At 41.5% G+C, this 25,553-nt stretch overlaps 1 protein-coding gene across 1 annotated transcript in view; it reads left to right on the top strand.

Moving 5' to 3' along the window:
* BRCC3 (BRCA1/BRCA2-containing complex subunit 3) overlaps nt 1–24,216 on the top strand; it is a 38,292-nt gene extending 14,076 nt beyond the window's left edge. The window contains exons 3-8 of the mRNA XM_040405525.1: nt 5,252–5,339; nt 5,423–5,511; nt 5,756–5,811; nt 16,745–16,876; nt 19,186–19,229; nt 23,744–24,216. Coding sequence (XP_040261459.1) covers nt 5,252–5,339; nt 5,423–5,511; nt 5,756–5,811; nt 16,745–16,876; nt 19,186–19,229; nt 23,744–23,895 — 561 coding nt within the window. The 3' untranslated portion in view covers nt 23,896–24,216. The remainder of the gene's footprint in view (nt 1–5,251; nt 5,340–5,422; nt 5,512–5,755; nt 5,812–16,744; nt 16,877–19,185; nt 19,230–23,743) is intronic.
* Nucleotides 24,217–25,553: the final 1,337 nt, after the last annotated feature.

Raw genomic sequence — 25,553 nt, 5'->3', positions numbered from 1 at the left:
TGTGGGTGGCACTGTTATGGAGGGGATCTGTGGGTGGCACTGTTATGGAGGGGATCTGTGGGTGGCACTGTTATGGAGGGGATCTGTGGGTGGCACTGTTATGGAGGGGATCTGTGGGTGGCACTGTTATGGAGGGGATCTGTGGGTGGCACTGTTATGGAGGGGATCTGTGGGTGGCACTGTTATGGAGGGGATCTGTGGGTGGCACTGTTATGGAGGGGATCTGTGGGTGGCACTGTTATGGAGGGGATCTGTGGGTGGCACTGTTATGGAGGGGATCTGTGGGTGGCACTGTTATGGAGGGGATCTGTGGGTGGCACTGTTATGGAGGGGATCTGTGGGTGGCACTGTTATGGAGGGGATCTGTGGGTGGCACTGTTATGGAGGGGATCTGTGGGTGGCACTGTTATGGAGGGGATCTGTGGGTGGCACTGTTATGGAGGGGATCTGTGGGTGGCACTGTTATGGAGGGGATCTGTGGGTGGCACTGTTATGGAGGGGATCTGTGGGTGGCACTGTTATGGAGGGGATCTGTGGGTGGCACTGTCATGGGGGATCTGTGGATGGCACCCGGGGCTGCCGACCCGAACGTCCCTATTGCAATCCGCCACTGATCACAATACATTAGTAAGTGCCTTGTATTAACTTTGTCTACATGATAAATGCCATTTAGTGACGGGAGACAGCCCCTTTAAGTCCAGGGTTACAAGGTGACATGTCACACGACCAAATACAATTGTGAGAATTGTTTGCAACTTGACCATTTTAGAGCTGTGATTTGGCAAGTTGCATTGTGGTCTATGGTGTAAGGTTGCATGTGACCTGCGACCAAAACCCAACAGTGCTGCATCATTTGCAACTGTCACGTCAGATCCACATCATGTCATGTGTTCCATTGTGTCTCTATTGAAAGTCATTGCACAAGCAATGTCACAACGCAGCCAAATGTTTTTGGTCGCATGACTTATCTGAGACTTGCTATTGAGCAACACGTCGTTGTGTAGCCCAAGCCTTAGGCCTCTTTCACACGGGAAAATGTGCGGGTGCGTTGCGGGAACACCTGCAATTTTTCCGCGCGAGTGCAAAACATTGTAATGCGTTTTGCACTCGCGTGAGAAAAATTGCGCATGTTTGGTACCCAAACCCGAACTTCTTCAAAGAAGTTCGGGCTTGGGATCGGTGTTCTGTAAATAGTATTATTTTCCCTTATAACATGGTTATAAGGGAAAATAATAGCATTCTGAATACAGAATGCAAAGTAAAATAGCGCTGGAGGGGTTAAAATTTTTTTTTAATTTTTTTAACTCACCTTAGTCCACTTGATAGCGCAGCCCGGCATCTCCTTCTGTATTCTTTCTTTAGGACCTGGGTTCACATGATCTTTTACCATGGTGAATCACCATGGTAAAAGATCATGTGACGTACCATGTGATGACCGGAGTGACGTCATCAAAGGTCCTGTAACTGTATTTAATGCTCACCATAGGTCCTTCAACAAAGGAGACAGAAGGAGATGCCGGGCTACGCGAACAAGTGGATTAAGGTGAGTTAAATTATTTTTTATTTTTTTTAACCCCTCCAGTGCTGTATTCAGAATGCTATTATTTTCCCTTATAACCATGTTATAAGGGAAAATAATAATGATCGGGTCTCCATCCCGATCGTCTCCTAGCAACCGTGCGTGAAAATCGCACTGCATCCGCACTTGCTTGCGGATGCTTGCGATTTTCACGCAACCCCATTCACTTCTATGGGGCCTGCGTTGCGTGAAAAACGCAGAATATAGAGCATGCTGCGATTTTCACGCAACGCATAAGTGATGCGTGAAAATCACCTCTCATCTGAACAGCCCCATAGAAATGAATGGGCCGGTATTCAGTGCGGGTGCAATGTGTTCAACTCACGCATCGCATCCGCGCGGAATACTCACCCGTGTGAAAGGGGCCTTAGTATATGGCTACACTGGTCGAACGACAGCTGTGGCAGCTGGAATAGCAGGGATTGCATGTGTGCCATGACTGCGAACCCTGAATCGTAAAAAAAAATATATCAAACTCCGCTATGGGGTTACCGCTACACTATGACGCCCCTGCGATCCTGGCCGTGACCGCTGTCGTGCAAACAGTGTCTCTATGTATCCGTACCCTTGTGCCTATTTTCTGCAGCTTTATTACTAAGGCCTCATGCACACAACCATATTTCAAAAAAATATATATATATATATCTCAGAACATGGAGACATTAAAACATCATTTTTTTTGTTTCAAAAATGCTATTATTGTGTTAAAGTGAAATAAATAAGAAAAAGTAGACATATTAGGTATTGCCGCATCCGTAACAACCAGCTCTATACAAATATCACATGACCTAACCACTCAGATAAACACCGTAAAAAATAAATACCGTGCCAAAAAAGCAATCTTTTTTGTCACCTTACATCACAAAAATTACAACACCAAAATAGTACCTATCAAACCGTCACCTCATCCCGCAAAAAATTAGACCCTACCTAAGACAGTTGGTCAAAAACTAAAAAAGCTATGGATCTCAGACTATGGAGAGACTAAAACATAATCTTTTGGTTTAAAAAATGCTATTATTGCGTAAAACATATACATATTAGGTATTGCCGCGTCCTTAACGATCTGCTCTATAAAAATGTCACATGATCTAACCCCTCAGGTGAACTCTGTAAAAATAAATATAAACTGCGCCAAAACAACCTATTTTTTTTGGTCACCTTGCCCCATAAAGTGTAATAATGAATGATCAAAAAATCATATGTACCGAAAGATGGTACCAATAAAAACATCAATTCTTCCTGCAAAAAACAAGCCCCTGCACAAGATGGGCGGAAAATGGAGACACAAAAACATAATTGTTTTCCCAAAAATTCTTTATTATGTAAAACTGAAACAGACAAAGAAAGTAGACATATTTGATATTATCGTGTCCGTAAACAACCTGCTCTATAAAAATAGCACATGATCTACCCTGTCAGATGAATGTTGTAAAAAATTAAAACAGTGCCAAAACAGACATTTTTTGGTCACGTCATCCATGCGTGTGGGGTGCCCTGACGTCACTCTGAAGCGCCCCGGGAGCCGCACGGACGGTAAGTATACTGCTCCCCCGCTCCCCACTACACTTTACCATGGCAAACAGGACTTTAGTGTCCTGGATGCCATGGTAACCATTTAGAAAAAGCTAAATGTCGGATCCGGTAATGCGCCGAAACGACGTTTAGCTTAAGGCCGGATCCGGATTAATGCCTTTCAATGGGCATTAATTCCGGATCCGGCCTTGCGGCAAGTGTTCAGGATTTTTGGCCGGAGGAAAAATCGCAGCATGCTGCAGTATTTTCTCCGGCCAAAAAACGTTCCGGTCCGGAACTGAAGACATCCTGATGCATCCTGAACGGATTTCTCTCCATTCAGAATGCATGGGGATAATCCTGATCAGGATTCTTCCGGCATAGAGCCCCGACGACGGAACTCTATGCCGGAAAAGAAAAACTCAAGTTGAAAGGGCCTAATAAATATTGAGATGAAGTAGAAAAATGCTCCAGCACCAAAGGACGCTTTATACAAAATCCCGTTCTTTATTGAATTTTTCACCAAAATACAGGTACAGACAGCGACAGTGGCACGGGGACCCACTGCTTCCCACGACCTACGCGTTTCGAACGGTGTCGTTCTTACTCAGCAGACCATGAGTAAGAACGACACCGTTCGAAACGCGTAGGTCGTGGGAAGCAGTGGGTCCCCGTGCCACTGTCGCTGTCTGTACCTGTATTTTGGTGAAAAATTCAACAAAGAACGGGATTTTGTATAAAGCGTCCTTTGGTGCTGGAGCATTTTTCTACTTCATCTACTTACTGCTGGACTGGCTTGAGTCCGCCCCGTGCACCGTCAACAGGATCGGAAGGTGAGCTGGCTGTAACTCCTTTTTCTAATAAATATTGAGTTTTGTTTGGCTGTTAACCCTCGATGTGTTAAAGAATAAAATGGAAAATCTGCCAAAAAAGTAAAATTTAGAAATGTCATCTCCATTTTCCTTTAATACTTGTGGAACACCTAAAGGGTTAACAAAGTTTTGTAAAAATCAGTTTTGATTAACTTGAGGGGTGTAGTTTTTGGAAATTTTCGGAAAAATTTCAAGAATTGCTTCTACAATTCGAAGCCTTCTAATGTCCTAAAAAAATAAAATGACATTTACAAAATGATGCCAACATAAAGCAGACATATGGGGAATGTTAAGTAATACATATTTTATGAGGTAGCACTTTGTTTTTAAAGCAGAGAAAAAAAATTTGGTTATTTTATAAATAAAGGTGAAATATATCGACTCAAATTTACCTCTGTGTGGCTGTCATGGCCCATAAACAGGTAGGAACTAGTGTTAGGGACCACTCAATGGAGGCGACCTTGACGTGGTGAGTGGCTTATTATGCTTTGGCCAAAATGTACACCAATGCCTCATCCAGCATAGAGGCAGGGCAGAATGCTGGTTGCAGAGTGCTATTGCATTTGTGTTTTGCGTTTGTATATGTATTTCGCCATAGCGATGTGCACCTGCATACAGGGTTGTGCTGACTCAATCACCCACATTTTTTCTTTGTAGTATATATTGGAGGCGTGGCGATCTCCTTTGAGTCATGCACACCTGACCAGTCAATCTGTCCTGGAGGCTGGTTTTAAAGTCAGTATAAAACTGAGTCTGCTTATATAGAACCTACCAGTAGCCATTTGGCTCCAGGAGAAGTATATGGTGGGCTCAGCATGCATGTTGGTACTTGCATCCCTGGATCCGATGAAAGCTGTAATGGCACCGGACGGGGTTAAAAGCAGAGTGTGCTTGGCTTGCATGCTGACCTGCATTCCCTGGACTTTGTGTGGCTGTCATGGCCCATAAACAGGTAGGAACTAGTGTTAGGGACCACTCCATAGAGGCGACCTTGACGTGGTGAGTGGCTTATTACGCTTTGGCCAAAATGTACACCAATGCCTCATCCAGCATAGAGGCAGGGCAGAATGCTGGATGCAGAGTGCTATTGCATTTGTATTTTGCAAATTTACCACTGTCATGAAGTACAATGTGTTACGAGAAAACAGTCTCAGAATGGCTTGGATAAGTAAAACCGTTCCAAAGTGACACATGTCAGATTTGCTAAATTAGGTTCTGTCAGGAAGGGGGTAAATGAAGTGGTTAGAATGTTATATGGATATGTTTTTCTTTAACTCCTCTGCACAGATTGTCTGAGATTACTGGACGTCCGATGAGGGTTGTTGGCTGGTATCACTCTCACCCACATATTACAGTGTGGCCATCCCATGTTGGTGAGAGACTAATGGCTATTATATTTAGATATGTACAAAGGTGTAAATGTTTATTAGTGTCCCCTTCTGTCCTTGCACTACAGATGTGCGCACCCAGGCAATGTATCAGATGATGGATGTTGGATTTGTGGGATTAATCTTCTCCTGCTTCATAGAGGACAAGAATACCAAGGTGAGTTGTACGATTTGGGCTGTAATCAATCTGAAATTTGGACCAGTAAAAGGGATTTTGTGAGCTACGTTTCAAATTTGTCAGGTGTTTTTAATCCATTGTTGTCCACTACTCCACGGACATATACTTTTTAAGGGACACCCATTTTTTCTGTTGCAAAATCTATCACATATTCAGTTTTGAACTGTACTTTTATGGTTCACCTTGAATTTTACATTTCTTATATATTTTTTTTCCTCCTCAGACAGGTCGTATTCTCTACACCTGTTTTCAGTCAGTTCAAGCACAGAAAAGCAATGAGTAAGTCACCTGTAAGATTCAAGAACCCATGCTTGTGTACAGAGAAAATTGTTAAAAGTAAGGCTATTTTCACACTAGCGGCAGGACGGATCCGACAGGCTGTTCACCCTGTCGGATCCGTCCTGCCGCTATTTCGCCGGACCGCCGCTCCGTCCCTATTGACTATAATGGGGACTGGGGCGAAGCTCCGGCGCAGTTCGCGGTGAGAGGCCGCCGGACTAAAAAGTCAGACATGCAGTACTTTTAGTCCAGCGGCCTTTCGCCGTGCACTGCCGTGCTGCGCCGGAGCTCCGTCCCCGTCCCCATTATAGTCAATGGGGACGGAGCGGCGGCTCGTCGAAATAGCGGCAGGACGGATTTGACAGGGTGAACAGCCTGTCGGATGCGTCCTGCCACTAGTTTGAAAATAGCCTAAGACAAAAAGCTGAAAAGAAAGTATTGTTAGAGTAAAAGAAGCCATTGAAAAGTTTTTTCCAACGTTAAATGGGTAATGTTATGAAAATAAAACCAACAGGGATATTTGAAATAAAATAAAAAATGCTATTTTTCCAGAAACAGCATCACACTTGTCCATTGGCTGCACATGGTATTGCCGCTTAGTCCAATTGACTTAATGGGACTGAGCTGCAGTATTGGGGCTCATGCACAAGACCGTATGTATTTTGCAGAACAGAACAGCAGGTCCATAGTAGAACAGTCCTATCCTTGTCCGTAATGCAGACAATAATAGGACATGTTCTATTTTTTTGTGAAATGGACATACGGAAACGGAATGCACACGGAGTAACTTCCGTTTTTTTGCGGACCCATTGAAATGAATGGTTCCACATATGGTCTGCAATAAAACTGGAACGGATATGGAAAGTAAATACGCTCGTTTGCATGAGCCCTTAAACAAGGCCCATGGTCAAGTGTGTCCCTGTTTCAAGGAATAAAGCAGAGGCTCTTTTACTCAATTTAACCAGTTTAGTTGTATAATTAACCAGTTCAAGACGAAGCCATTTGCCCCCGTTAAAACGAGACACACTTTACTTTTTTACTATATGTATCTTGGATAGCCATAACTTTAAAGGGGTTATCCAATCTCAGAAACAACCCCCCCCAGTACTGGGCCCCTCACAGGTAATATACTTACCCCGCTCCCTGCGGCGCTCCTGGTCCCCTGATGAAAACATCCAGTGTCGGGGAGGGGGGAGCAGCTAATGGCAGACGGGGACGAGCCTCCCTAGCGTCGCCCTTTATGCTGTCCATACTAACGGCAGAATAAAGTAGAAACAGGTGAGTTGATTTCATCGGTCTGTCATTTATAAGTTAAAAGTAAGTGGTTGCCGAGAACCAACATCACAATCATTGCAGACTGGGCCTGGAAAAGAGGCCATCTGAGAAGAGTCATGGTCATTCATGAATTCCTGCTCTCCTGCCCACCTGCTGATGGCTGACAGTCTTCTACCGAGTTTTCTCTCTTTCTCTCTAGGAGAGAACTGCCAATCATCAGCAGATGGGCGGGGAGAGCAGGAGATTAGGAATAACCAGGACTCTTCTCAGGTAGATTTGACTCTTTTCAAGGCCTGGGCTGTAATGATTATAAAGCTGGTTCTCAGCAACCACTTACTTTTAGCTCATGAGTGACACATCGCTGACATCAGCATTTCTGTCACTATGTTATGCTGCTCTCGGTGAGGTCAGCATAAAGTTGATGACAGGTTCCCTTTAATTTTACTTTTTTTTTTCAGTGATATATGGGTCTTGTCATTTTCATTTTATCTTATTTTTTTATTTAACTTTTTTTTTTAAAGCGGGCAGGGGGATAGTTTTTGTTTTTTACATTTAGGACAACGTGAGACTAAAATATATTTTTAGGTGATGCCTCCTTTCGTTTAAGGTCATTTTGATATATGGGATCTATGAGCTATGATTGCCAGGAGTAGGGCTAGATTGTGTGGTTTGGTGTGGTGAATTTTTTTAGTTTCTCTCTTTTTTTTTTTTTTTTGCTGGGACCGGAGCAAGAAGATGCTTCCTGATCTCTATACGCAGCAATTGTTAAGGCAGGGAGGGTAAAAAAAAATGTCCCTGCCTTCTCTGTGGGGGAGCCCTGCTGTTAGTGATAATGGGCACGTTCCTCCAGCTGCAATCTCTACAAGGACATTTAGAAACCTCCATGCAGATAGAAGTGATGACCACCTGGAAGTATATGGTCAATGAGCGGTTGGCAGGCAGTTAAAGGGGTATTCCCATCACAGACAATGGGGGCATATCGCTAGGATATGTCTGTTTCCCTTAGGGTCTATTCACACGACCATATACGTTTTTGCAGATCCGCAAAACACGGATACTGGATGTGTGTGTTCTGCATTTTGCGGATTGGAGACGTATTCTGTATGATAGAAATATCTATTCTTGTCCGCAAAAACGGACATGTTCTATCTTATTTTGCGTTGCCACAGAATGGAAGAGCGGATTCAGACAGTACACAGTGTGCTGTCCGCATTCTTTTTCAGCCCATTGAAACGAATGGGTCCACTTGACATCTGCAAAATTGCGAAACAGATCCGGACACAAAATACGGTCATGTGAGATGGGCTCTAAGCTGGACTTCCTGACAGCTCATAACTCTGAAAGATAAAATTCCTCTCAGCTTAAATGAGTGTTTAAAGGGTTTCTGTCACCCCATTAAACCGTTTTTTTTTTTTTTTTCTTTAATAACTAATCCCTATAGTGCGATCTCATGATACATAATCAAATTAAAAATTTTGGTTCAGTAGATTTTGCTAAAAAACGATTTTTAAAAATATGCTAATTACCTTGCTACCAGCAAGTAGGGCGGCTACTTGCTGATAAGCAGCCGCATCCTCCGATGGTAATGACGCCCCCCCCTCGGCATGCTGATTGACAGGGCCAGGGAAGGTATCCTTCTCTGCTGGCGCTGTTAGAATTTGAAATCTCGCGCCTGCGCCCGTACCTGGCTTCAATCGGCGCAGGCGCACTGAGAGGCGGCCGCTCTGCTCGACCGCTCCATCCTCCAATGCGCCTGCGTCGATGACGTCATCGCATACACCCGGAAGAGAAGACGCCGGCGGAGCGGCCGCCTCTCAGTGCGCCTGCGCCGATTGAAGCCAGGTACGGCGCAGGCGCGAGATTTCAAATTCTAACAGCGCCAGCAGAGAAGGATTACCTTCCCCGGCCCTGTCAATCAGCATGCCGAGGGGGCGTCATTACCATCGGAGGATGCGGCTGCTACCAGCAAGTAGCCGCCCTACTTGCTGGTAGCAAGGTAATTAGCATATTTTAAAAATCGTTTTTTAGCAAAATCTACTGAACCAAAATTATTAATTTGATTATGTATCATGAGATCGCACTATAGGGATTATTATTAAAGAAAAAAAAAAAAAAAACGGTTTAATGGGGTGACAGAAACCCTTTAATGAGCTATCAGGAGTTCAGAGATAAGGGCTACACATTCAGCCGTCAGAGCAGCTCTCTGACAGATTCACTATAAAGCAGAATGCAGTTTGTAAATGCACAATTTTTTTTTAGCGTAAAATGCAGGTACAAAGGTGTCCCTAACCCTTTAAAAGGGTTGTCCCCAGTTTCAGAGCTGAACATAGAATCATAGAAACATAGAATGTGTCGGGCAGATAAGAACCATTTGGCCCATCTAGTCTGCCCAATATATCGGAATCCTTATGAATAGTTCCCCGGGCCCTATCTTATATGACGGATAGCCTTCTGCCTATCCCATGCATGCTAAAAACCCCTTCACTGTATTTGCAGCTACCCACTTCTGCAGGAAGGCCCTATTCCATGCATCCACTACTCTCTCAGTAAAGTAATACTTCCTGATAGTACTTTTAAACTTGCCCCTATAATTTAAAACTGTGTCCTCTTGTGGGTAGTTTTTCTTCTTTTAAATATGCTCTCCTCCTTTACCGAGTTGATTCCCTTTATGTATTTAAAAGTTTCTATCATATCCCCTCTGTCGCTTCTTTCTTCCAAGCTATACATATTAAACCACTTCCCATCTGGGCCCTTTGCCCCCTTCCTGACCAGGCCAAATTTTGCAAAACTGACATATCTCACTTTATGTGGTAATAACTATGGGAACGCCTTTATTTATCCAAGTCATTCAGAGATTTGTTTTCTCGTGACACATTGTACTTCATGATAGTCATAAATTTGAGTCAAATATTTCACCTTTATTTATGAAAAAATCCCAAATTTACCCAAAATTTGAAAAATTCGCAATTTTCTAAATTTCAATTTCTCTGCTTTTAAAACAGAAAGTGATACCTCATAAAATATTTATTATTTAACATTCCCCATATGTCTACTTTATGTTGGCATCATTTTGGAAATGTCATTTTTATTTTTTTAGGACGTTAGAAGGCTTAGAAGTTTAGAAGCAATTCTTCAAATTTTTAAGAAAATTGCCAAAACCCACTTTATAAGGACCAGTTCAGGTCTGAAGTCACTTTGTGGGGCCTACATAGTGGATACCCCCATAAATGACCCCATTGTAGAAACTACACCCCTCAAGGTATTCAAAATCGATTTTACAAACTTTGTTAACCCTTTAGGCGTTCCACAAGAATTAAAGGAAAATGGAGATCAAATTTTTAATTTCACTTTTTTGGCAGGATTTTCCATTTTAATCAATTTTTTTCTTTAACACATCGATGGTTAACAGCCAAACAAAACTCAATATTTATTACCCAGATTCTGCGGTTTACAGAAACACCCCACATGTGGTCGTAAACTGCTGTATGGGCACACGGCAGGGCGCAGAAGATAAGGAACTCCACATGGTTTTTAGATGCCATGTCCCATTGGAAGCCCCCTGATGCACCCTTACAGTAGAAACTCCCAAGAAGTGACCCCATTTTGGAAACTAGGGGATAAGGTGCCAGTTTTATTAGTACTATTTTTGGGTACATATGATTTTTTGATCATTCATTATAACACTTTATGGGGCAAGGTGACCAAAAAATTGGTTGTTTTAGCACAGTTTCTATTTATTTATTTTTACAGCGTTCACCTAGGGGTTCAGTCAAGTGACATTTTTATAGAGCAGATTGTTACGGACGTGGTGATACCTAATATGTATACTTTTTCTCATTTATTAAAGTTTTACACAATAATAGCATTTTTTGAAACCAAAAATTATGTTTTTAATGTGTCCATGTTCTGAGAGGCTATAGTTTTTTTTATTTTGTGAGAGATTTTTCTTATGTAGGGGCTCATTTTTTGCGGGATGAGGGTGACGGTTTGTATTGGTACTATTTAGTGGGACATACGCGTTTTTGATCACTTGGTGTTGCACCTTTTGTGATGCAAGGTGACAAAAATTGCTTGTTTGACACAGTTTTTTTTTTTTTTTTTTTTTTTACGGTGTTCACCCCGAGGGGTTAGGTCATGTGATATTTTTATAGAGCTGGTTTTTAAACGGACGCGGCAATACTAAATATGTCTATTTTATTTTATTTTTCTATTTTAAATTTTTTTTTTTATTCCTTACTTGGGATTTTTTTTTTTTTTACATGTGAAACTTTTTTTTTTATTTTATTTTTTCAACCCTTTATTTTATTTTTATTTTATTTTACACTTTTCGTCCCCCATAAGGTCATACAAGACCTCTGGGGGACATTTACTTCACTTTTTATTTATTTTTTCACAGTTGATTTCTCCTGTAACTGGGGCTGACATAGTAGCCCCAGTTACAGGACAAATGCACCCCTAGAGAGGCTGTACAGCAGCAATCCAGCGCTGTACAGCCTCAGAGCAGGGCTGATAGAGGTCTCTGAGAGACCTCACACAGCTCCTGCACACTCCGGTCACGGCGGTCACATGACCGCCGGAACAGGAAGCGCACAGCGCTTCCTGCTCTGCAGACACAGCGCTCGGTGAGTGCTGTGTCTGCAGCGATCGTGAAGGCAGGGACACCTGGGCACTGTCCCTGCCTTGTCTTAGGGTTGCCCTGCTGTCACTGACAGCGGGCAACCCGATCAGCAGCTGCACGATTAGCGTGCAGCTGCTATTTCTGACAGGACGTTTTAAAACGTGCTGTCAGAAATAGACGTCCACCCATAGGACGTTTATATCCTATGGGCGGACGTGAGGGTGTTAAGGTCCTTTAACCTTTCTGGTAAGTTTTATCCTGCAATCCATTGTACTAGTTTAGTAGCTCTTCTCTGAACTCTCTCTAGAGTATCTATATTCCTTCTGGAGATATGTCCTCCAGTACTGCGCACAATACTCCAAGTGAGGTCTCACCAGTGTTCTGTACAGCGGCATAAGCACTTCACTCTTTCTACTGCTTATACCTCTCCCTATACATCCAAGCATTCTGCTGGCATTTCGTGCTGCCCTATTACATTGTCTTCCCACCTTTAAGTCTTCTGAAATAATTACTCCTAAATCCCTTTCCTCAGATACTGAGGTCAGGACTGTGTCAAATATTCTATATTCTGCCCTTGGGTTTTTACGCCCCAGGTGCATTATCTTGCACTTATCCACATTAAATTTCAGTTGCCAGAGTTCTGACCATTCTTCTAGTTTTCCTAAGTCCTTTTCCATTTGGCGTTTCCCTCCAGGAACATCAACCCTGTTACATATCTTTGTGTCATCAGCAAAAAGACAAACTTTACCATCAAGGCTTTTTGCAATATCACTTATGAAGATATTAAACAAAATTGGTCCCAGTACAGATCCCGGTGGAACCCCACTGGTAACATGACCTTGTTTTGAATGTTCTCCATTGACTACAACCCTCTGTTGTCTGTCACTCAGCCACTGCCTAATCCACTCAACAATATGGGAGTCCATGCTCAATGACTGCAGTTTATTGATAAGTCTTCTATGTGGGACAGTGTCAAAAGCCTTACTAAAATCTAGATATGCGATGTCTACTGCACCTCCACCGTCTATTATTTTAGTCACCCAGTCAAAAAATTCTATAAGATTTGTTTGACATGATCTCCCTGAAGTAAACCCATGTTGTTTTTCATCTTGCAATCCATGGGATTTTAGATGTTCCACAATCCTATCCTTTAATAGGGTTTCCATTAATTTGCCTACTATTGATGTCAGACTCACTGGTCTATAGTTGCTCGATTCCTCCCTACTACCTTTCTTGTGAATGGGCACGACATTTGCCAATTTCCAATCTTCCGGGACGACTCCTGTTACTAATGATTGGTTAAATAAATCTGTTAACGGTTTTGCCAGTTCACCACTAAGCTCTTTTAATAATTTTGGGTGTATCTCATCAGGCCCCTGTGACTTATTTGTCTTCACCTTAGACAGCAAACTTAGAACATCTTCCTCTGTAAAGACACATGCATCAAACGATTTATTAGTCATCCTTTCTAGTGGAGGTCCTTCTCCTTTTTCTTTTGTAAAAACTGAACAGAAGTATTCATTAAGGCAGTCGGCTAGCCCTTTATTCTCTTCTACATACCTTCCGTCCTTTGTTTTTAATTTAGTTATTCCTTGTTTTAATTTCCTTTTTCATTTATATATCTGAAGAATGTCTTATCCCCTTTTTTCATAGACTGAGCTAGTTTTTCTTCTGCCTGCGCTTTAGAAGTTCTTATAACTTGCTTGGCCTCTCTCTGCCTAATCTTGTAGATTTCCTTATCTTCATTGCTCTGGGTTTTTTTATAATTACAAAATGCTAGCTTTTATTTTTAATGATTTGGGCCACTTCTGCTGAGTACCACAGTGGTCTCTTCCTTTTTTTGCTTTTACTGACAAGTCTAATGCAATTTTCTGTTGCCTTCAATAATGCACCTTTTAAGTAGTCCCATTTCTCCTGGACTCCATGTAATCCGTTCCAGTCTGATAAGGACTCATTTATGACTAATTTCATTTTTGAAAAGTCTGTTTTTCTAAGTCTAAAACTTTTGTTTTTGTGTGGTGGGACTCTTTCACAGTTCTTATATTAAACCACACTGACTGGTGATCACTAGATCCCAAGGTTTCGCCTACAATGACATCATATACCGAATCCCCATTTGTGATACCAAATCCAAAATGGCCTCCCTCCGGGTTGGCTCCTCAACCACTTGTTGTAGAGATAACCCCAGTAGGGAATTTAGAATATCTGTACTCCTGGTAGAACTTGCTATTTTGGTTTTCCAGTTTATATCTGGAAGATTGAAATCTCCCATAATGATAACTTCTCCTTTCATTGTCATTTTAGCTATTTCTTCAACTAGTAGATCATCTAGTTCTTTAACTTGACCAGGTGGTCTATATATCACACCTACACGAGTTACTGCATGGTTAGCAAACTGCAACGTAACCCAAACTGACTCTATGTTGGCCTCACCAACTTGTATTAGGTTAGATTTAATGCTATCTTTCACATACAGGGCCACTCCTCCTCCTTTCTTGCCTTCTCTGTCTCTTCTGTATAAAGAGTACCCTGGTATGGTTATGTCCCAGTCATTTCTTTCATTAAACCATGTCTCCGTAACAGCCACTAAATCTACATTCTCAGAGGCCATTATTGACCTAAGTTCATTGATTTTTTTTTACCTAAACTGCGAGCATTTGTAGACAGGACTCTGAGCTTATCATTTCTTAACCTCTGTGCTTCTGACCTGTTCTGGCATTGTTTCGGGGGGCAATTGGACTCTTTTATTTTCACTCTTTTGCCCCCCCTTCCTAGTTTAAATACTCTTCCGCAAATTCTTGGAGTTGTTCACTAAGTACATTTGTTCCTTTGAGAGAAAGATGCAAACCATCTTTTTTGTACAGTTCCTTTCTATTTCAAGTAGAGCTATCATGAGAAACAAAGCCAAATCCTTGCTCTTGACACCATTTACCAAGCCATATGTTGAACTCCTTTATGCGCCTCTGCCTATCATTCTGAACATTATGCACAGGCAGAACTTCAGAAAATGAAATGGTGGATGCAAAATCCTGTACGTCATTACCAAGTGTGATAAAAGATTTTTTCACCTCTGACACTTCATTGCAAGCCAGGTCATTTGTCCCTAGATGGACAAGAACATCCACGTCCCCTTCCTGCTTTGCTTGCTTAACAATATTAATAATACGTCTTCTATCTCTTCTAGCAGTAGCCCCAGGGAGACATCTCTCAAAACCATTTTCTTTAAGCTCCACACTTCTTATGATTGAATCACCCAGCAACAGCTGCTTCCTTTGAGACTTCACTTTATCTTTTTTGTCCTTGGCTGCAGTCTTGCATACATTAGACATAGGAGTCGATGGTTTCTCACCCTCTGTGCTTGAGTCCATATCCATGTTGTCCTTACATTTTGAGAGTGCTGCAAATGAATTATGGAGAACCACCGACTGTGGGACATGTCTTCTATCCACCACTCTAAGACTTCCAGAACCTACAGTAACCCATCTGCCATTTCTGGGGGTCCTCTGTGGCAGTGGCATTGCAGCAGTCCTAGCTGGAGTTTGTTAACAGATAATTTAAATATTTCAGATTTCAAAAATGCAATTTCCTGCTGCAGTAAGGAGAACTGTCTACAGATCTGACAGCATCCGAATCTCCAAAGAGTGGAACATGAAATAAATGCACAACAATTCCTGCACATAACCAAGTCTGCCATTTTAAAGAGGAGAAAAAAATAAAATAAAAATTGTAAATTTAAATCAAACAAATCTTACCTTTTTTTTTTTGTATTGTTTCCACCTTCCAGCCTACCTCCTGACTATCTCCTGCAATATCTCTTCAATGTACTTAATGTAGTACTTGAAGGTAGTACTTGCAGCTAATGAATTGTCTACAATAACGCACTGCTGGGCAGATGCCACCGGCTCTGATGTGCGTGCTTTAGTGATGCCCTAGCTGTTTTAAAGGCTAGGGCACCCTAAAGCCTGCCCATTAGTGCTGGTAACATCACTGGGCTTACTGCTGGGCGTAAGCCTCCGCCTGGCAGTCACTATGGAGAGCCCGGTACGTCACCGGAATGCATAAAATGCTCCGATGCTCATAACAGGGGGTTGTCTTGGTGAAATTGTGGGTATCTGAACTCGGACGACCCCTTTAAGTTATTGAAATTTCTAGTACACCTTTACCATTTTTAATTGTTGGGTTGAGCCATACATACCTAGTCCTTCTCACAAATAAGTTAAGTTTAGACTGTCATTATGACCTGCACAGTGTTCTACCTTTACTGTTTGGATGTAAAAAAAAAATTATGATAAAAGAATATTCACATGAAATGACTACAAGCGAAGATATTATGGTGGTTGCGGTGTAGTAATGTGTTGCATGGCAAAACCACACACAGCATAGTTTTATTATGCTTTTTTTCAATCTCCCTAGAAAGTCTTTTTTAAAGAGGACCTTTCATGTTGTAGTGTTTTTTTTTTGTTTTGTTTTTTTTGTGTTTTAGTTTAGATAAATGCCTTTCCTTGCTCGGTACCTCCCAGTGATGCTTCCACTTTGCCAGTTTTTTTTCAAATATCGCTGGTACGCCCGCTGTGTCCCCCTGCAGTTTTCCCGCCCAGTATGTTAATATTGAGCATCGGTACAGGGAGGAGGAGACGCCAGGGTTTCTCAGTGGGCGTCTCCTTCTTCCTGGCTGTGCCGCGATCCAATCTCGGCGGAGAGTGTCACAGCCAGGGAGAAAAAAAAGCTCACCTTTACCCTGACTGTGACATTCTCCACTGTGATTGGATCGCGGCACAGCCAGGAAGGAGACGCCCACTGAGAAACCCTGGCGTCTCCTCCTCCCTGTACCGATGCTCAATATTAACATACTGGGCGGAAAAACTGCAGGGGGACACAGCGGGCGTACCAGCGATATTTAAAAAAAAACTGGCAGTATCAGTGGGGGGTACCCCGCAAGGAAAGGTATTTTATCTAAAATAAAAAAAAAACATGAAAGGCCCTTGCTAATATTTGGACTCTCAATTGCTATTATACCACATTTTACATTGTATTCAACAGATATGAAAGAATAGAAATACCACTTCATGTTGTCCCACATGACACTATTAGGAAAGTTTGCTTGGAGTCCGCTGTGGAACTACCCAAAATTTTGTGCCAAGAGGAGCAGGATGCCTATCGCAGAATACACAGGTATCGGTTCAAGTTTATGTACAAAGAGTGGATTTTCTGCAGAGGAATTTCTGCAGCAAAATGTAAGACAAATTCATGGCAAAATGCAGTTTACATATTGCTGTGGAAATCGGCAACCTAACTAGACATGCTGCGGGTTTAAAATCCTCCATCCCTATACACTTCAAAGGGACGATGCCATCCTATTCACTTGAATAAGAAGGAGCCGTCCCATTGTAGTTGTAATTACACCTGCTCGACGTGGACAGAGAAGAGAACACAGCGCTCATCCGAAACAAACAGCTGATTGTGGGGGGTGCCGGCTCCTTGCTGAGGATAGGTCATCAATAAAAAAAATGATGCTATTGAAAAATACAACTTGTCCTGCAAATAATAAGCCCCCATGACTATGTGAACAGCAAGTTAAACAAGTTATGGCTTATGGAATGTTTGGAGGAAAAAAACTAAAATTGGCCCAGTCCTTTAAAATGTAACTGCTATTTAATTTTTATTTGTGTAATGTGTAGGGGCAGTGATACTGACCATTTTTGTAATCTACTTTAATTATTGAAATCATACATTTCTATTAGAAAAACAGCTTTAAAGTGGCCCATTTTGAGCCTTAGCAAAACCCCCTGTCTTCTGTTTACATTACAGGGGAGACTTGCTAACACTGACTGTGTTATGTAAACAGAAGACAGAGGAGTGTTGCTAAGGCTCACAATGAGCCACTTTAACCACCTCCCGACCGCCTAACGCAGGGATGCGTCCTGCGGGCAGCCGGGTTATTCCTCCTAGACGCATATACGCGTCATCTCGCGAGATTTCCTGTGAACGCGCGCTCACAGAATCGCAAGGTAAACGAGTAGATCTACAGCCTGTTAAATAACACAACCAATTCAAGTAGGTCAAACTACTGTTGGTAATATTGGGCTAAACCCTTCAAATCAAAAGAAATCACAGTAAATGGGTAGCTTAATTAAAACTTAACATTTTAATAATGTCTAGAGATAAAATAATGGGTCCAGACAATGAGACATACAAAAAAACGCAACTTGGGCTGCGTACTCTCCTTTGTAGATGGGTACGAACAAGGAGATGGGAAAGGACCATGCAGGGATAGCGGTGTAATGATAGAGTAGGAGGAGAAGAACATAGAAGGAGAGACACAATGCTGGGTCCATCGCCCTAGGTGTCCCTTGCTCTATCCCCTGTCCTACTACCCTACTGTATTCACCCTGCCGTCACCCTCCCTAAAAATGGACTGCCCAGCTTTGCCCGATAGACAGAAAGAGGTCCGTAGCTTCCCTCAATTAATTAATCGGTACAAGAGAGCAATTGAACTGACAGAATGATAGAGTTGACAAAACTAGACTGCAGTATAGCTGTGGAAAACTGCAATGAACAGTAAGTCAACAATCTGACATATATGTTGATGGACATGTGGCTATCAAATTACAATTTCCTGACAGAGGAGTGGAGTCAACGGAACCGAGTAGCAACTGTGGCTAGTCAAGACCACAATGTGCAGTGCAGTTAACAATCTGACAGGTGTATGAGTAGCCATATACCCAAAAGGTTATGGAAGTCCCGACGCGTTTCCTCAATGGTTACTGATTCCTCAGGGGACCAAGTCAAATGTCAGTGACCCATCGATGAGAGGTCACTTAATTCAAGTAGGGAGTAAGTAGAGAATACAAGGACAACAATGCATGAAGTACATGGATGGGGTTACTTACTATAATAAGTAGAGAACCAGGTTTCATACAGCACCTTTTAATTTTGTATGGAGGAGGATTGTGGATTGTTGGTTTTATCACTTCCATGTGCCTTACATTATTAGTAAGTGATCCCATGATCTACCTCCTCACATAAAGGGCAATAGATACTTTACAAATAAAAAGAAATACACGTTAATGTCTGGGTATTTTTTTTTATTTGCATGGTATTGAATTGTTATTATCACAATACTTTTCTTGATATGGAAACCGAATCAAAATTCTGACCCGCTAACCCGCTTTTGGCTTTGGCTCAAAAAGTGCCACAAAATGCTGTGAGTGACACCACCCTTTGGATAAAGGTGAATCGGGGGAGCTTTGGGCGTATAGATTTATATTATTTAATGCTTTATTTTGGTAAATAAAAAATGGTGTATCATCTGTAGGATGTACATATTGTATGCTTTAACAAAGCTTCTTATGTGCTGTTGGCAGTGAAGAGTTTTAGATTGCTGGTTCTGAGAAGAAGTAAAATCCAAGAATGGCCTATTTTATTGCATATTTAGGATTCATTAATCTCTCACACTAATTTATGTTATTTTCACTTTGTAGTCTTGGACACTTAGATTCCATTACCAAGATTCATAATGGTTCTGGTAAGTGCTAAGATAGTAATACGTTTTCAATAGTTAATTGGAATGGAATGTCTTGTCAGAAAATGATCTGTTGTTTAAATCCTATTTTTATGTTAAACATTTGAAAAATTGTTTTAGTGGTTATTTTATCTGTGTATAAAAAAATATATATATATATCCTAAAACCCTGCAATTTTCGCCCTGCCCACCACTTCCTGGTCTGCACAGATCACTTTTCAGCAGTTACCTCATTATTAATGACAGATATCACCTATATGTAGACAGGATAAGACCAGATCCACCATTCACAGTAGGTGATTGTCAAAGCTCATCTAATACCGCCTTCTACAATGACCTCTGCACAGGTCACGGAGCATGCCTAGAAAACTCTCCCATAGAAGTCCTCGAGTCTCCTCCGGTCTGTTATGTCTATGACTAATGATGGCTGCTGTAAAGCATTTCTCTGACTGCTGTTAACAGTTTAGGCAAGACAGCTGCCCCCATAATCATGTTAACAAATTAGAGTGACACATTCTCTTTAACCCTTAGACGTTTTCAAGCAGCAGAGGCCTGGGGGAATGTGACGTATTTTTTAATGTTGAGTCCCTAAAAAAGAAAATTCCAATCCCTTGTGCGTTAAACAAATGCAAAATTAGGCAGTTATGACTTTCCCCCGGAAAGAGAACTCTCCATAGTGTCTCTCCCTATTCTATTGACCCATTCCCATGTCGGGAGCCTTCTGGTAACTCATGGATTCACCCTGACACATGACACAAGGATAGTGCCCCACTTAGCTGTGATATACACAAAGGCCCTAATAACAGTAACCTCCACAGCATCCTGCCCCCTTAAGTGACCCTTCCGGTGACCCGCCCCCTTAAGTGACCCGCCCCCTTAAGTGACCCTTCCGGTGACCCGCCCCCTTAAGTGACCCGCCCCCTTAAGTGACCTTACCCGCATACTGGCCTTATAATAGTGAAGAAAGATGGGTGAGCTGTTAAGGAAACCAGTGTATATCAGTGAGGCGAAGACTGAAGGACCTGCAAGCTTCTATTGGCCAATAAGGGTCACGTCTCCATGTGTATGTCAAGATATGAGTGAAGGACCTGCAGGCTTCTATTGGCTAATATGGGTCATGTGATAGTACATTATTTGCATTTTTTTGTGAATATCTCAAGAACTACGTCCTATAGAGCTTAGACCTGGTCTAAAACTTTTCTAATCACCTGATTTACCTATGTGCCAAATTTGGTGCAGATTGGTCCAGTCATTTGGCTGTGCATAAGGAACGGAAAAAACTGAAAGTGTGTCTGTGTGTGTGCGTGTATATACAGTGGGGGAAATAATTATTTGACCCCTCACTGATTTTGTAAGTTTGTCCAATGACAAAGAAATGAAAAGTCTCAGAACAGTATCATTTCAATGGTAGGTTTATTGTAACAGTGGCAGATAGCACATCAAAAGGAAAATCGAAAAAATAACTTTAAATAAAAGATAGCAACTGATTTGCATTTCATTGAGTGAAATAAGTATTTGAACCCCTACCAACCATTAAGAGTTCTGGCTCCCACAGAGTGGTTAGACACTTCTACTCAATTAGTCACCCTCATTAAGGACACCTGTCTTAACTAGTCACCTGTATAAAAGACACCTGTCCACAGAATCAATCAATCAAGCAGACTCCAAACTCTCCAACATGGGAAAGACCAAAGAGCTGTCCAAGGATGTCAGAGACAAAATTGTAGACCTGCACAAGGCTGGAATGGGCTACAAAACCATTAGCAATAAGCTGGGAGAGAAGGTGACAACTGTTGGTGCGATTGTTCGAAAATGGAAGGAGCACAAAATGACCATCAATCGACCTCGCTCTGGGGCTCCACGCAAGATCTCACCTCGTGGGGTGTCAATGGTTCTGAGATAGGTGAAAAAGCATCCTAGAACTACACGGGAGGAGTTAGTTAATGACCTCAAATTAGCAGGGACCACAGTCACCAAGAAAACCATTGGAAACACATTACACCGCAATGGATTAAAATCCTGCAGGGCTCGCAAGGTCCCCCTGCTCAGGAAGGCACATGTGCAGGCCCGTCTGAAGTTTGCCAATGAACACCTGAATGATTCAGAGAGTGACTGGGAGAAGGTGCTGTGGTCTGATGAGACCAAAATAGAGCTCTTTGGCATTAACTCAACTCGCTGTGTTTGGAGGAAGAAAAATGCTGCCTATGACCCCCAAAACACCGTCCCCACCGTCAAGCATGGGGGTGGAAACATTTTGCTTTGGGGGTGTTTTTCTGCTAAGGGCACAGGACAACTTATTCGCATAAACGGGAAAATGGACGGAGCCATGTATCGTGAAATCCTGAGCGACAACCTCCTTCCCTCTGCCAGGAAACTGAAAATGGGTCGTGGATGGGTGTTCCAGCACGACAATGACCCAAAACATACAGCAAAGGCAACAAAGGAGTGGCTCAAGAAGAAGCACATTAAGGTCATGGAGTGGCCTAGTCAGTCTCCGGACCTTAATCCAATCGAAAACCTATGGAGGGAGCTCAAGCTCAGAGTTGCACAGAGACAGCCTCGAACCTTAGGGATTTAGAGATGATCTGCAAAGAGGAGTGGACCAACATTCCTCCTAAAATGTGCGCAAACTTGGTCATCAATTACAAGAAACGTTTGACCTCTGTGCTTGCAAACAAGGGTTTTTCCACCAAGTATTAAGTCTTTTTTTGTTAGAGGGTTCAAATACTTATTTCACTCAATGAAATGCAAATCAGTTGCTATCTTTTATTTAAAGTTATTTTTTCGATTTTCCTTTTGATGTGCTATCTGCCACTGTTACAATAAACCTACCATTGAAATGATACTGTTCTGAGACTTTTCATTTCTTTGTCATTGGACAAACTTACAAAATCAGTGAGGGGTCAAATAATTATTTCCCCCACTGTATGTGTGTGTGTGTGTGTGTATATATATATATATATATATATATATATATATATATATATATATATATATATATATATATATATATATATATTGTGTTTGTGCAAACACACATTGAAAAAAACTGCAGCAGAGCCCAGAAAAATGTGCACTTAAATATGCTTCTTTTTTTTTTCCTGCTGAGTGAATATTCAGTGTGGAATCTACAGTGGAAAAAAGCTGTTTGTGACCTATATTTCATTTAATTACATATAACCAGTAAGGATATGGGCTGTAACTGGTATAAACTTAGGCTACATACTGTTGGCATACATACTCTCTATTCAACTTTTTAAGAGTAGTTAACTATGCTGCGGTTTCTTGGTGAAAGATTTATACTGCATATTATCCTCTTTTTTTTTAATATATAATAGGAATCTGTGGTTGACGTATGCAGCTGTATGGTATACAATTGCTTAAAGGGTTTATCTAATACTATAAAAATGTCCCCCATATGCCAGGCCCCTCCCAGTGAATATACTTACCCTGCTCCCTGCACTGTCGCTGCAGCTGATCCCCGTGTGCAGATGAAAGGATGAAAACATCCAGTGTCGGGGGGGTTGAGCAGCCAATGGCAGGAGGGATGGGGACGAGCCCGCGATGCTAGGGAGGCTCATTCCCGCCTGCCATTGGCTGCTCCCCCCCCCCGAAACCGGATGTTTTCATCCGCACACGGGGAGAAGCTGCAGCGGCGGTGTGGGGACGCGGCGCGTGTGGGGGCGCGGCGCGTGCAGCCTAGGTGGGCAAAGGGGCCCACATTCCAAAGAGCACCTTTAGGATTTCACAGGGCATTTTTTACACATTCTGATTTCAAACTACTTCTCACGCATTAGGGCCCCTAAAATGCCAGGGCAGTATAACTACCCCACAAGTGACCCCATTTTGGAAAGAAGACACCCCAAGGTATTTCGTGATGGGCATAGTGAGTTCATGGAAGTTTTTATTTTTATTCACAAGTTAGTGGAATATGAGACTTTGTAAGAAAAAATAAATAAAAAAAATCATCATTTTCCGCTAACTTGTGACAAAAAATAAAAACTTCCATGAACTCACTATGCCCATCAGCGAATACCTTAGGGTGTCTACTTTCCGAAATGGGGTAATTTGTGGGGTTTTTCTACTGTCTGGGCATTGTAGAACCTCAGGAAACATGACAGGTGCTCAGAAAGTCAGAGCTGCTTCAAAAAGCGGAAATTCACATTTTTGTACCATAGTTTGTAAACGCTATAACTTTTACCCAAACATTTTTTTTATCAAAGACATGTAGAACAATAAATTTAGAGAAAAATTTATATAGAAATGTAGTTTTTTTAGAAAAATTTTACAACAAAGTGAAAAATGTCATTTTTTTGCAAAAATTTCGGTAAATTTCGATTAATAACAAAAAAAGTAAAAATGTCACCAGCAGTGAAATACCACCAAATAAAAGCTCTATTAGTGAGAAGAAAAGAAGGTAAAATTCATAGTATTTATAGTATTGGATAACTCCTTGCTAAGCATATTATTTTCACAATACGTTGATAATTTGCTGTTTATTACATTTTACCCTGCAGTTTTCACTAAGAATTTATGTGGTCAAATGTCTGCAGTAAGTGGCCCACTTCTACAATGGCTTGAAGATCGTCTACAGCAAAATCACCAGCGTGCCCAGGAGCTAGAACAAGAAAAGGAGAGACTAATGCGGGAGTTAGAGAGCCTGGACTGATTATTTTATTGACTATGGTCACGGCAGTGGAAAGTTCCAGTATTGCAGTTACCAACGTGACCTAGCCATTGAATGGTAACCACTGTATATTGAACTTTGGACATTGATTCTACGAATCTAAAGCTAAATAGAAAAAGCTGTGAATACAGGTTCTACGTTCACAGATTAAGTGAAGTAACTTCATATTAACACAAATTACGTTTATTGTCAAGAAGAGAACACTTTTTAACTTGTTTTGTTTCCCATCTGCTGAATACTCTGTCTTCCAATTGTTCATTAAACAGTTGTTTATAAACCACTTATGTACAGTAATTTAAACTTTATGGCATACAGCCCTCTGTATTAATAGTGAGTTTACACGCCATTACAAACATTAGTATAAATGCTCGCTCCCGATAATCGGCCCATGTCAGGGTGCCACAGATCACCTGATGAACGAGAAACACGTTTGTTCGTTGGTTGAAATTATCTTTTATGCGGACACCTAAAGCATTGCTGCTGGGCAGCAGATTGTGCTATATAGGTAGAATGTTTTGTAAGGGAAGCACAAATACGCTGAAATTCAGGAAAGCAAAATTTTGACCAGCTGAGAAAGACATTAGCTGGGACCGTGTCCTCAAAACTAAAATTCAGACACAAAATGGGATATTTTTAAAAGCATTCAAAATTTTCATTGTGAGTGGTACTTCCCTTTATGGCACTAAAAGAGTTAGGAACAGGAAAAAAATGTGGACAAATAAAAATGTGAAATGGGCAATAAATAGCAAAAAGAAAGCATTCAAATTAATAAAGCAATTTTTTTTGTTTACAACAAAACCAAAAATAAATAAAAACAGCAACCTTTATCCTTAAAACCATGCTGTTTTGTTTTGGTATATTCTTTTTCTGTACTATACATTTAATAAAGTTGAATTACTAAAGCAGGAGGTTTATAAGCACTAAAATATAACAAAAAAATAATATGTAAAAGATAGACAATGGCAGCCAAGCTAGAGACAGAAATGCTAATTGCCAAAGAGTAAAACAAACCTTAAAATGTTCTTCATTTATGTAATTGGTAAAAATGTTAAACCTGAAAGTGTTGGCCTTTTAAAGAATGATGAGGGAGGGGTTGTAGAGAACGATGAGGAAAGGTGTTGATTTCCAACGTTAATCTGTTTTCCCTTAGTCCAAACAACAGCAGAATAATGGGGTATTTCTGCCCCTGTGTACTGGTAGGAAAGATGTAACTTTTACTTTAATAATAATTACTTAATTAAACCTGCCCTACAATAAAGGCTAGCTAGCCAGAACCTATTGTATAATTAACAGGTACTAAATAAGTGAGGGAGACTTGTGCTGCTGTTGGGACAAAGAACATCCTACCAGCAGCACAATAATGAGGAAGTATCCCAATAGGGAGATACCTCTTATACAGAACTCTGCACAGACCGCCCAAAGGCAGTACTTTCCGATATCCAGGCAGACAACCTATAGTGGTCGAAGAATGATGAAAGTGAGCTCAAAGAACATATCTTTTCTGGCCAAAAGGTGGAAACTGGGCAGGTAAAATGAGCACTAACAAAACTTAGTGGATCTAGGCCCTGGGATGAAAAGGAAAGAGAAGTTTATTTTCTAATCCAGCTGCTCAAAGTAGGCTCTGAAACTTTAGACCCTTT

This window comes from Bufo bufo, chromosome 8, assembly GCF_905171765.1.
Source record: "Bufo bufo chromosome 8, aBufBuf1.1, whole genome shotgun sequence".
Classification (NCBI taxonomy): domain Eukaryota; kingdom Metazoa; phylum Chordata; class Amphibia; order Anura; family Bufonidae; genus Bufo; species Bufo bufo.
The sequence above is the reverse complement of the archived record's forward strand: the minus strand, read 5'-3'. Positions and strand labels throughout refer to the sequence as shown.